The sequence below is a fragment of the Lygodium microphyllum genome, chromosome 2 (genome assembly GCF_053477565.2).
Source record: "Lygodium microphyllum isolate KBCC chromosome 2, Lygodium_microphyllum_v1.1.10, whole genome shotgun sequence".
In the NCBI taxonomy this organism is placed as follows: Eukaryota; Viridiplantae; Streptophyta; class Polypodiopsida; order Schizaeales; family Lygodiaceae; genus Lygodium; species Lygodium microphyllum.
The window spans coordinates 157,570,067-157,581,728 of NC_141136.1; the positions used below are offsets into that span (position 1 = coordinate 157,570,067).

General features: G+C 38.5%; 1 protein-coding gene across 2 annotated transcripts; it reads right to left on the minus strand.

Annotated features, from left to right (window-relative positions):
- Window positions 1-5,083: 5,083 nt before the first annotated feature.
- Window positions 5,084-11,021, minus strand: LOC148040524 (glutamate--glyoxylate aminotransferase 1-like). Of its 2 annotated transcripts, XM_087700291.1 has the most exons (14): window positions 10,355-11,021; window positions 9,954-10,019; window positions 9,745-9,862; window positions 9,083-9,164; window positions 8,211-8,298; window positions 7,394-7,552; window positions 6,792-6,965; window positions 6,582-6,713; window positions 6,294-6,359; window positions 6,099-6,163; window positions 5,912-6,003; window positions 5,670-5,826; window positions 5,457-5,579; window positions 5,084-5,415 (listed from the first exon to the last, which is right to left on the minus strand). In XM_087700291.1, exons 1-13 carry the CDS (start codon window positions 10,484-10,486, stop codon window positions 5,465-5,467), a joined length of 1,446 nt encoding a protein of 481 aa, XP_087556417.1. In that variant the 5' UTR covers window positions 10,487-11,021; the 3' UTR covers window positions 5,084-5,415; window positions 5,457-5,464. The 2 variants fall into 2 exon arrangements, with proteins under 2 accessions (XP_087556417.1, XP_087556407.1); XM_087700281.1 differs by having other exon boundaries at window positions 5,084-5,579; window positions 10,355-11,019.
- Window positions 11,022-11,662: the final 641 nt, after the last annotated feature.

Consider the following 11,662-nt stretch of genomic DNA (forward strand, 5'->3'; position numbering starts at 1 on the left):
AAACAAGTTTATTTCAATGTTACGGTACTTGAGGATAATGCCAGTTATGGAAAAATATATGCAATCTTTATGACTAGCAAAGTCTTGCTTCATAGATGTATTGGTTGATATATATTATGGGCCTTTCCATGAAGGAAGAGACTAGTGTGTCTGCACATTTGAATGAATTTCATTTACTCTTGAGCTAGTTGACTTTGTAGGGCATTGAGTTCAAGGATAACCCATCTCCCTTGTTCTTGCTTGTGACACTTCTTGAGTTATAGGATACTTTTCGTACTACCATGTGCATTAATATGCTTAAGGATGGCTTAAAACTCCAAGATGTTGAGGGTGGATTACTCATAGAGGAGATAAATAGAAAGAATGTAGATGTAGCATGTACTTCTCATGCATTGATTATTAGGGATATACATGATGGTAAGAGTGGTAATGATTGTTGTCATAGAGATACAGAGGTCTTAGTCTTGCAGGTAGTCTCCCAATAAGTCTCATGATCATAAGGCCTCTCTGACTTGTTATTACTGTGGGAAGTAGGGTCATATTTAGTTGCAATGCCATAAGATGCACGATGATAAGTATAAAGAGAAAGGCAAGGGTAAAGTGTAGGAAAAGTTTGATGATCACAACATTGATGCAAGCTAAGTATGACAACATAATGAAGAATGATACTTGGGAGCTAGTGGATCAGCTAGCAAAGCGGAAGGTTATTGGCACCAAGTGGATCTAGAAGGTAAAGCACAAGGCTAATGGTACCTTAGAAAAGTACAAAGCTAGAGTGGTTGCACAGGGATTTTCACAGGTTGAAGGGTTTGATTTTTAAGAGTCATTTGCCCTAACTACTAGAATGGCCACTATTTGCACAGTTCTTGCACTAGCCGCCCACAAGCATTGATCAATTTACCAAATGGATGTTAAGTCAATGTTCTTAAATGGTGACCTCAAGGAGAAGGCGTACATGGCTCAGCCACCAAGGTTTGATTTGTAATAAATCTTTTGTGTACTTTTAAGAAACACATAATGCATTTGAGTCATGATATAAAAGAATTGTGAAAAAGATAAGTAAACATGCAACAACAATGTGAATATTAATAGCTTTTATACCTCAAGAATATGCATAGATACAAGTAAACATGCAATAATATTCTGAACATTCATAGCTTTTATACCACACGAACATTCATAAACACATGCATATATATTGTATACATATGCTTATATTGTAATATTACATAATTAGATCATAAGCAATTCGTGTATACAACTTACCAAGAATAAGCATAACATTAAAGCACTTGTTTAAACTAAGGATAAATAAATGGTAGTGTACTAATTTTTTCTAGTTAGAGACAACATAGTCCAAATAACATCAAACAATAACTATACCATGAACTAACATTGCTCAAGCTAGAATGCTAGCCCATTAAAAAAAATTCAAACATGTTTAATCTCTATTGTCTTACCAAATGTTTCATATTTAGGATATCTACGGCCCATGAGGACCAAATACCTAAGATGTAGAGCTCTTTGTGATTGCCCCAATGTTTGTTCAAAAACAAGAACCAAGACTAGCAAACAACCAAGGATTCTGATTCCTACTTTTTAAGTATCCCTATAAAGAAAAAGAAACTTGGCTCATGAAAAGAAACTCATAACCATCCACTAAATGCACATGATACTCTTGCCAGGGTTGTCCTATAAGAGAGTTCTTCACCAAAGAAGGATGCACTCCCAAGAGACTCACTTGAAAGTTAGAAAAGTGAGAAATATGGTTGGGATTCTTTATATGTAGTGGATACATAAAAACCTATCCAAGTTTATCGGCATAGCAAGTTTTATCTAGTTAACGATATTTTTAATGTCAACATAAAATTGTTCTTACAAATTACTTACCAACACCAATTACTCACCAAGTTCATGAACTTAAGCACATACATGTAATAGATCCATTTGTAACTTAATAATAGATATAGCTTTATCTACCCAAAGCAATGCCAATACATTAGAAAGCACAAAAATCTAGGATGTAATCTCTCTTGTAGACCTTGAGTCTGCAAACCCTACTCCCTCCATCCTGTGGTCCTTCTTCACCTTCTTCAACACCAATACAATGATAGCAATGGTAGATAATGATCCTTCCATCTTTAGTAAGGTTTCACACCTCTTTCGAAGCTCTAATCACTTACTATCAAGAATAGTTTTTAGTTGCTCAATGTTGATTCTTTCTCTCTCTACCATCTACTTTGCATCATCCACAACTATCTTTGGTATCTTATGTATGCACAATGCTCTGCTACAACTCATTTGGCTCTTGCTTAACACGTTTATCCTTTGGACAAGCCATGCCTACATATTGTGAAGTACTAGTCACATTTTCATTGACTTTGATGTAGACATTTGACTTCTTCTTGATTCCCCTTGGTAGCCTCTTATAGTTCTCTATAACTTGCTCTACAAAAATAACCTATGCAACCTTATGACCAACAAGGATTTGCTTGGCAACTTGACTTCGCTCATATGCGAAGAGTAGTATAAATGTATAAGTGACCTTATTGTTGATAGGAGGAAGGTTTGTTAGACCTTTTGAAATAGCAATTTGCATTCTTGAATGCACTTTGGTTGTAGTATGTGCAAGAAAAGCTTTGAGCATCTCTCTTGTTTGGCTAAATTTATTAAGCTACTACAAAAAGGAACGTGCATAAATTTAGCCACTACAAAAAGGAACACGCACGTGCACGCACGCACACACACACACACACACACATGCACACGCACGTACATGCACGCACACGCACACACGCGCACACACACGCGCGCACACACACACACACACACACACACAGAGCATGAGGGGAGTCTACCAAAAGAGGGTCCTCCCAAAAACCAATTTGTGAGATAATTATTGAATATACTTAAGATACTTTTAAATTTTGGATGACTACGTATAAATCATTCTTATTTTAGAAAAGACTCCCTAAGATACAACTCTACCTTTTTACTTGAAAATGTATAAAATTGACCATCCATGCTTCCATCCTTCAACAAAGCAAGTGGAATTGTTGAATGCAATGGGTTGAGATTTTTTTATGATGGGGACACTACAATGTGTTACTTTGATGTCCTTGTTCACGAAAGATTTCACCTAATCTCATAAAAGCATCGATGTGACTTGTGGAATCATATGAAAGCAAGCCTATCCCTTGGTAGATTGTGCCTATTGATGGGTGACTTCAATATATATGTTGATTCTTTGCAATTTATCTCTAAGTACTCAACTATGGATGCACCAAAATGCCATGTTTGGGATGATTTTGCATTGGTAGCTCTCAAATAGGATGTTTGATCTTGGCTTTGTCCAATCAATTTCGAAATTTACCATTCATTTAGCTCAGCATACTACGATATGGAGTCACTTGGATTGTATGTATGTTATGCAAGATTATGCTTTCTTATAAGAGGTTTTGGAGATGAGGGTGTTGCAAAAATATGCCATTTTTCTCTAGAATTTGACATGCTTACACAATCCATTACCCCCTTTGCACAATTTTTGGGCAAGCTTCCTTTACAATTTAATTCCTCCCTTTTGAGCCATGTAATTTGCAATGGTTACATAGAACAACTACTTGAAAATTTTTGACTCACCTTTCCATTTGCAAGAAGTGTCTCCTTTGAACATTTGATTCAAAATGTGATTCAAAATGTGCAGAAGGTTCCCAAGCAATATGAGATTCACTATGCTTTACTTTGCAAGTAGTGCATACATGCTAAGGAATTATTGTTAGCCTTGGTTCCTTTCCCATTACTTGGGTCATATCTATTATTTGCCTCTTTTGCCTTTGGCCAAGAGTAGTAAGAGCGAGATTGCTTGGCATATCCATTTCATGCTATGGAAAAAGGATTCTATGTATACAGGTATTTCTTGGATTTTATAAACCTGTCTGTACTCCGAAAAGCATGGATGGGCTATTTTGGACATTGAGACTCACACGGTTGCTCTTCGTTGGCCATTATTTCATGCCATGTGTGTTGGTAATTAATCCTAGGTCTCTATTGTTCATTTTTTTCTTGAACACTCGAAAGTGATGCATATGAATATTAAAATTTAGAATTTGTGGTGGCACATGCTCAATGCAAACTACTAGCTCTCAATTCCTCCTATTCTCTCGATCCATTTGGTATGCTCATAGGAGGCTATCCTTTAGAATGTGAATTAGCATCCAATGTCCTCTTGGTTCCTTCTTCTATTCTCTTAATCCATTTGGTATGCTCATAGAAGGCTATCCTTTAGAAGGTGAATTAGCATCTAGTGGAGAATAAATAACAAACTAATTCCTTGCAAATTGAATTGTTGGCTATGTTTCAATTGCTCTCTTGGCCAAGAAATGCTAATGTATTTTCACACTAGACAAGTTTTCCAAATCTCTTGTGAGTACCATGATTTGTGAGATATCTCAAAGCGATTGCAAGATCAACAACAATCCTTCCCCACCCTTGCTCTCTTGGAAAGGAAAACAAGATGACTGCTCTCAACTTTATAAAGGAAAACAAGAAGATTGCTCTAACTTCAATTGAATGGCAACTTCACAGATTTTCCAAATCTTTTGCAAGTACCATGATTTGTGGGACGTGATCTCGATGCAATTGCAAGATCGATAACCCTTACCCATCCTTGATTTAGATCCTTCTTGGTGGAATGGGAGGCTACTTCTACGAACTAGATTTATCATCTTTTGATTAGAGACCACAATGCTAATACTGTCTAGGGACTCCATAAAGTAGGGCCTAGTAAAAACCGGCTATTATGTAAGGATGGATCAATAAGACTCCATTCAAATACAAAGTCTTTTCTATGGAGAATACTAATCCAAGTCTTTTCTTTGGAGAATGCTAATCCAAGATTTGCCCCTTGCCTCGATCCTTTACAGGTGTTGTATTTCTAAAGGCAACTACTTTTGTAATGTCGGTGTGGAATCTTTGCGCCACAGATTTAATTTGTTCCCATTAGCCAAGAATAAAATTGGCCATTATGTGTGTGTGAGAGAGAGATATGTGACCACTCACAAAGAAAGAGAACCGTGACAAAAAGTAAAATGTTAAATATATTTTCAATTTTCTTTGCACTTGATATAAAGAAAAATACAACCTCACACAATCACAAAGCCCTTTGCAAGCCAAAAATGGACATGTTTTCGTGAGAAACAAAAGAAACCCCTCTTCCTTGCTTGAAAAGGGGGTTCAAATGGTGTGCAGGTGGATATGCACAGCACGCAGCACCTGCCACCGGGGCGATAATTGCAGTTGCTCAATCAATGTTCTTGAATCTTTACGCACGTGGATTTGAGTGTGGGCCCGGGGGAAAGCCTCTAACGTAGAAGAATGCATAGCCCTAAGCCGAGTAACTAGGAACTTGGAACTTGGAAGGATACAGGCTATATGGACGGGGCGGTGGCGCTGGCCGCTGCCCTCCTCAATCATCAATGTCATATCGAGCCATGAACTCATCATTAAATTCTCTGAACTTTTGCATAACGCCTGGCATGTCATCCTCAGAGGGCAGTATTGTTGTTCTCAAATGGAAGGTCCTGCACGAGTTTTTAAGCGAGACAATCCTCAGAGACAACCTGCAGCCTGCGATTATTGATTGATAAGCCAAAATAGCGCTTCAAGTTTACCCTTCTTTTTGGCCAAAACCGGAACCAGGAACAGTAGATATTCCAGTTGCTTCAAGCAGCTTGATGCAGTAAAACACATCAGGGCTTTTCCCTGCTCCTTTGGCAGCTTCTATTGCAGCAGGAGGGATTGTGATATTTGGAAACGAATACATGGCACCTGTTATACCAACACCTCCTTGTATCAGTCTGGTCAACTGTAACCAAACAAGGTCAAGCATATGCAAATACCAGTATGCAATCACCTTCGGTGAAATTGCAAGTATAACGTCTGCAGCTGTTGAACCCATCTGTCATGATGTGAGCTCTTCTACGAAGTGACTCCAAGATATCCCAGCTGCATCACTGAATAGAGTCACCGTACATTGCAAAAGAAAACCCTCCACCAGTGCTGTTTGTCCTTGACATATTTCAGAAAAGGAGATTGCATACCTTTCTTGAGCATAGCGAGGGTAGGATACATCATTTGGCTTCGGTGGATTAACCATTAGGCCAACCTAAAATCCGTTTCACACTAGAATGAGTGATGAAAACCACAGGCAGATTCAGGAAAGTAGGTGGTGGATCGATGGAAATACATGTTGACATCAAAACTGCTGAAACAGTTAAGTTCACAAGAGAGCTTACAAAAATTTGACCAGGAACATTTGGACTAAGGGAAATGGATGCCACCTTGTACAATTCATCAATGGTCTGTTAAAAATTTGTAAGACCTCTTAGCCTCACATAGATAGATCATTTGCATAATAATCCACCATGACCATATGTTGCATAGATAACATGCTCATAATGCTGAATTCAAAATCTGCAGATGAAACTTTAGTGCCTATCTAGGATGGTAAAGACTTCCCTTATACAAGTTAGATTGCCATTATATGTCTTGACTAATTGTTGCTTATGCTTACAGATAAACACCTCTTGAGGGATATTTGTAAGCTCGAAATATCCACCACGCTGACCACATTCACCCAAGTAACCTTTGGACACTGTATGGAATGAGATAAGTTCAACTTCTTGGCTGAAAGGAGGGCCCATGTCCATCAAGACCTGCACATGGTTCAAATTAGAATCATATGATATGCTAATTCAGATGTGCAAACACATTTTTTTCTCAAACATGCTCACCTTTTTGGCACTAATGAAAGGTCGCTCGTCCTGATAAATATTTTGTTGATAAACTTCATCTGCTAACAGTACAACATTTTCTTCATAACAAAATTGAACCAGGCCTCGAAGATTTGCTTCTGACAAACATTGACCAGTAGGATTTCCAGGGTTTATAAATACTAGCCCTCGCACCTGACAATTAATACCAGAACACTAACCGATGAATCAGCATATATATTAAGCTTTATGTGATCAAAAGAGAATTGAGCTCATTAATAGATGATAAGCTCAAGATGGAGCAATGTGTAGCAATGTTCTTTGCTCAAACACTTCACTCTATAATGATCTTGGTGGTTTGAATAGCATTTAGAAGATTCCAATGTACCATTGCTTGCGGGAAGTGTTTGTTGCTCAAGCACTTCACTCTGTAATGATCTCGGTGGTTTGAATGGCATTTAGAAGATTCCAATGTGCCATGCTTGTGGGAAATGATTCATAATAAAAGCACATATATACGCAAAGCCACCAAATGACATTATTTATTAAAGCCTAAATTCATATGAACGGTTTATAATAAGTGGCCATCACATGAGGATCCTGAGAAACACTAGTATGCTTACATTTATTCCTTTCCCACGAGCTGCAGCAACTTGACATTTTAAACCTTCCATATCCAAGCCCCAGTTTGACTCCTCATTCAAATAGTATGGAACCAAAGTCCCACCAAACATCTGAATAGTCGCTGAATATAAGGGATACTGTGGTATTGGACATAGAACCTGTAAACATATTCTCAGAATCAACAACTGCACAGAAATTTCTGTTGAAGTTTTTGAAGTGCACTGCTAATCAATACAGACTCATTTTAACCCCAATTTACCTTAGCAACTAATTTACCTACAAATTCTGAAGATTAAGCTTATTATAGGCCTCCTAATCAGTGTTCACAAAAAACTGAGGTTTAATGTAAAGTGAATTTAAAATAACCTTCAAAATTGAAGGAAGAAGGTTTAAAACCTCGAACTTTTGTAAAAATGGCAAATACATGTAATTTGATTCAAAAATCCCTCCAAAAATTTGAGTTAGAGGTTTTTGTATCTGCTATGAAAAATGTTTTTCGTGAACACTGCTCCTAATTTACTAGTATAACTTGGAGTAGGTTGGTAAAGTATAATCCAGACTAGGAACATTTGATCATACTGCACGAACAAATGCAAGCTAAGTCTCTTCATGAATTTTAAACGAGTAAGAAACAAATGCTTACAATGAAGTCTGTTCTCCGTTTCCAACCCTTAAAGAACAGTAACATTACAGACATGCAATGAGCAAAAATATGTATCTTGCGAGACAAGAATGAAGAGGAAAGCTATAGAAAACATGCAAGATTATCCACTTTTCAAAGCCTAACTCATAAGTTGGGATGACACGAGTACTTACCCCATCTCTTTCATCCCGAGTCAAAATGTTCAGGATCTGCATTACACCTTTACTTGCCCCATCAGTAAGAAATATTAGATCTGGATCACTGCAATATTGTTATAAAGAAAAACACACTGGTCACAAATTCAAGGCTTTTAAGCTTTAATCTTTTGCTAGTACAATCTCCTAAAAACTTAAAAGCGGATATTGCATTGAACAACTCCATCTGAAACCTTTCACACAGCTCCTTAGACATCATGCCATCAGTATGAAAGGTGCCAAGTTACCAGCACATGCCCCTACCTTTTTGTTTTGTGAAAGAAGGTGTGGCTAATGATATTACTCAGAAGAAATTAAAATGAAGTACAAATGCTCAAGAGTCTATCTGGAGCTGTCTGCAGATAAAAAATCACTCATATTTGCAACCCTCTCAGGGCAGTCTGGGGAGGATGGGGGATAAAAGCCATGGAGGAGGGATGTAGCACCAGCAAGTGTGGCCTCTACTGAGATTCGAAAGTCGGCCAGATCACCCATTCTTTACAGACATGGATCAAACGTGACCTCTACCTAGATTTGAAAGTCCAGATCACCCATTCTTTACAGACATAGATCTTAAGGCTTTTACAGTGGCTATCTTTTGTGGCCAGTTTTAGTTGATCCAACCTGAAGCCATCAAAGAAGTCTGAGCCTTTTGTTCAAGGTCAGCTATTTATAGTTGAAAGGCCGCCTCTTGAAAAATGTAGGAAATCATTTAGCATTCAAAATGATGGATCGATTCGTCAGGAATTGCCGTTAAATTTTTATGAACATGAGGGGGAACATATCACAACCAATTTCTTAGAAGCTTAAATCTCAAAGCTGAAAATCCTCAAAAGGACAAAGGATCCAACCTGGGATGTCCATCCCTCCTCAATAAAAAATCGGCGACTTCTTGCCGAATACCATATAACCCTTGTGAATCACTGTAAGAGCCTGCCCAACATAAAGGAAAGTTTGAGCTCCTTTTCTCCAGGTGGCCTTTCTACAGCAGTAAGCCATCTATACTTCCTCAACAACATCCAAATGAATCAGCAAAGAGTGGAGGAAAAGTCTTGCGTGTCACTCAACCAGATATATCTCAACACGAAGTTTAAAAATGGATTGCTGAGATCTAGCTGTGACAATATAGCAAGGAAAATGAATGATCATGCAAGTTATCAATTTTTTGCAAACTATGCATATACAAGTTGGATTGATCCATCATCAAATCAAATTGATGATTATGTTTGAAACCATAGAAGTCATGCAACAACTTGAATGCCAGTTTGGCAGAACACAAAAGTACAGAGCACGTGATGAAGAGGTAGTCCTGTTGCGAGAGAGAGAGAGAGAGAGAGAGTGCAAGTTGCAACATACAAGAAGTACTACGATTGTACTTTAAGATATCATACATTGATTGAAGAAAAAGAGATCGATGATATCAGTACTGAAACACTGCGTCTCTCCATCTTCTCAATGCGTACACTCATTAACAATTATACTAGCGTTAATCATGCCATTAAAGATAGCATACCAAGGCCACCAGCTGTGTATGATAGCAATTGCTTAGCCCTCATGATAGCATCAGCAGGAAATAACGTCTTAACATTGGGATCATCCATCAAAAAGGGTGCCTGACATAATGCCATAACCTATATAATAGAGAGGTCAGAGACGACGTTCCCAGAAATCATTCGGCATTGATGCTCGATTGATATGACAGGAACTTAGAAGTAGAATTACCTGGCGAGGAAAGGTGAGAGGCTTTTGGCCCAAGGCATGTGGGTTGCCAACGTTGGTAAAAACAATCTGCAACACAAGTCTCTTCTGATTTTCAAAAGCTTCATGCGATTGCAATAGTGACTCATGACTCCAAAATATTGAAAGCAGATTAGCATTTTGCGATCTATCTCAGCACAATGCGATGCAGGTTACAAATCTTCTGCAAGACATATTCTCGTGCTACTTTGCAGTAATTTTAATAAAATGGGTGTGATAAGTTTAGATTGCATAAAAAAACTAAATAGTGCTACAGATTATAGGCATTGCATCAACAAACCAAATAGGATTCCACAGCTCAATTGTGTGTGTGTGTGTGTGTGTGTGTGTGTGTGAGAGAGAGAGAGAGAGAGAGAGAGAGCTACCTTCTTCCCTTCCTTCTGCAGTTCGGATGCACGGATGTAGAGCTCGCCTCTGACTGCATAAACAAGCTTCTTGATGTTCTCGTTGATGGTGTCATGATCAAGGACCTTCTTCTTGTTGCGGCAATTAGCCATCGCCAGTACAGCAGAGGAACGCTCCCTTATTCTTCTTCTTACGACTCAGAAAACTTAAAACGACAAAAGCTCCTAGTATACCACAGTCGTGAGCTTTTTTGCTCTACCTACCTTGATGATGATGACGACGACGATGAGCGAGATAAGATCAAGCGTCGTCTATATTTGCGGGCCGGGGGGGTGTTGGTTCGTCGTCAGCTTATCGTATTGCGTTGCTCTGTTTGGAATGATTCAGCTCCAGCTTCGTCAGATTCTAATAAGCCTCTCCGGAGTCCCCAATAGACTCCCATGCAAATTCTGACTATTTTTAGAGGGAATCCCATCCCATAATCATAGCTTGCAGCGGTAAGGACAGTTCACACACACTAACCCCGCCGCTTCCCCCCCAAACCCCGGTTAATGGACAGCACAGTCCCAAAAGTGTCCGTGATCTTCTAAGAAGGGTGTTGCGCGCGACATAGTTTGTGAGCTTAGAGGGACTAATAGAACTTCTCTATAGTATGCCAAATCAAAAGAGGAGACACCGTTTGCTGCGCGTATATGCAAAGCAGAAAACATTCATTGTGAAAGGAGTCCATGATTTAGCTTAGATATGATGTGGTGCATTTGTAAGGTCTTATAACTTTTTAAGTAGTTTAAAACTTGTGAGTCGCACATATTTCTTATTTTACTCTTTAAGGATATTATCTCCTTAATATGATCTAGGCATGCATGAGAGTGTTTCTAGGCACATCCTACACAACATATAACCAACTTAAGATTGGAAAACATCCTCCTTAAAGATAAGTAAGGTAGGGTAAGGGGGCTAGTATGGTGCATGTAACTTTGCCCTCTTTTTGAATGTAAGAACCCTTTTTGAATTATCTACACTTATCAAAAAAATTCCAAGATTGATTCAATATTTAAAAAATTGGAGCCATCATTTCAGTTTGCATGGTTCAAAAAACACCCACAAAAATGGTGAAGGGTTGTGTGGAACAAAAATAACATGCGGGAGCCAAGAGGCAAAACTCTCCTTGACCAATTGGAAGGCTCCATGCAAGCTCCATATCCCACAAAAGCAAGTCACGATAGCTCATTGCTACTAGGCCTCATTTTTTATTGGAAACATTCTTTTTAAGGGCACATTGTAATTGTCCCCCTTACCCTAGTAGAATCATATTAAGCTCTCCATTT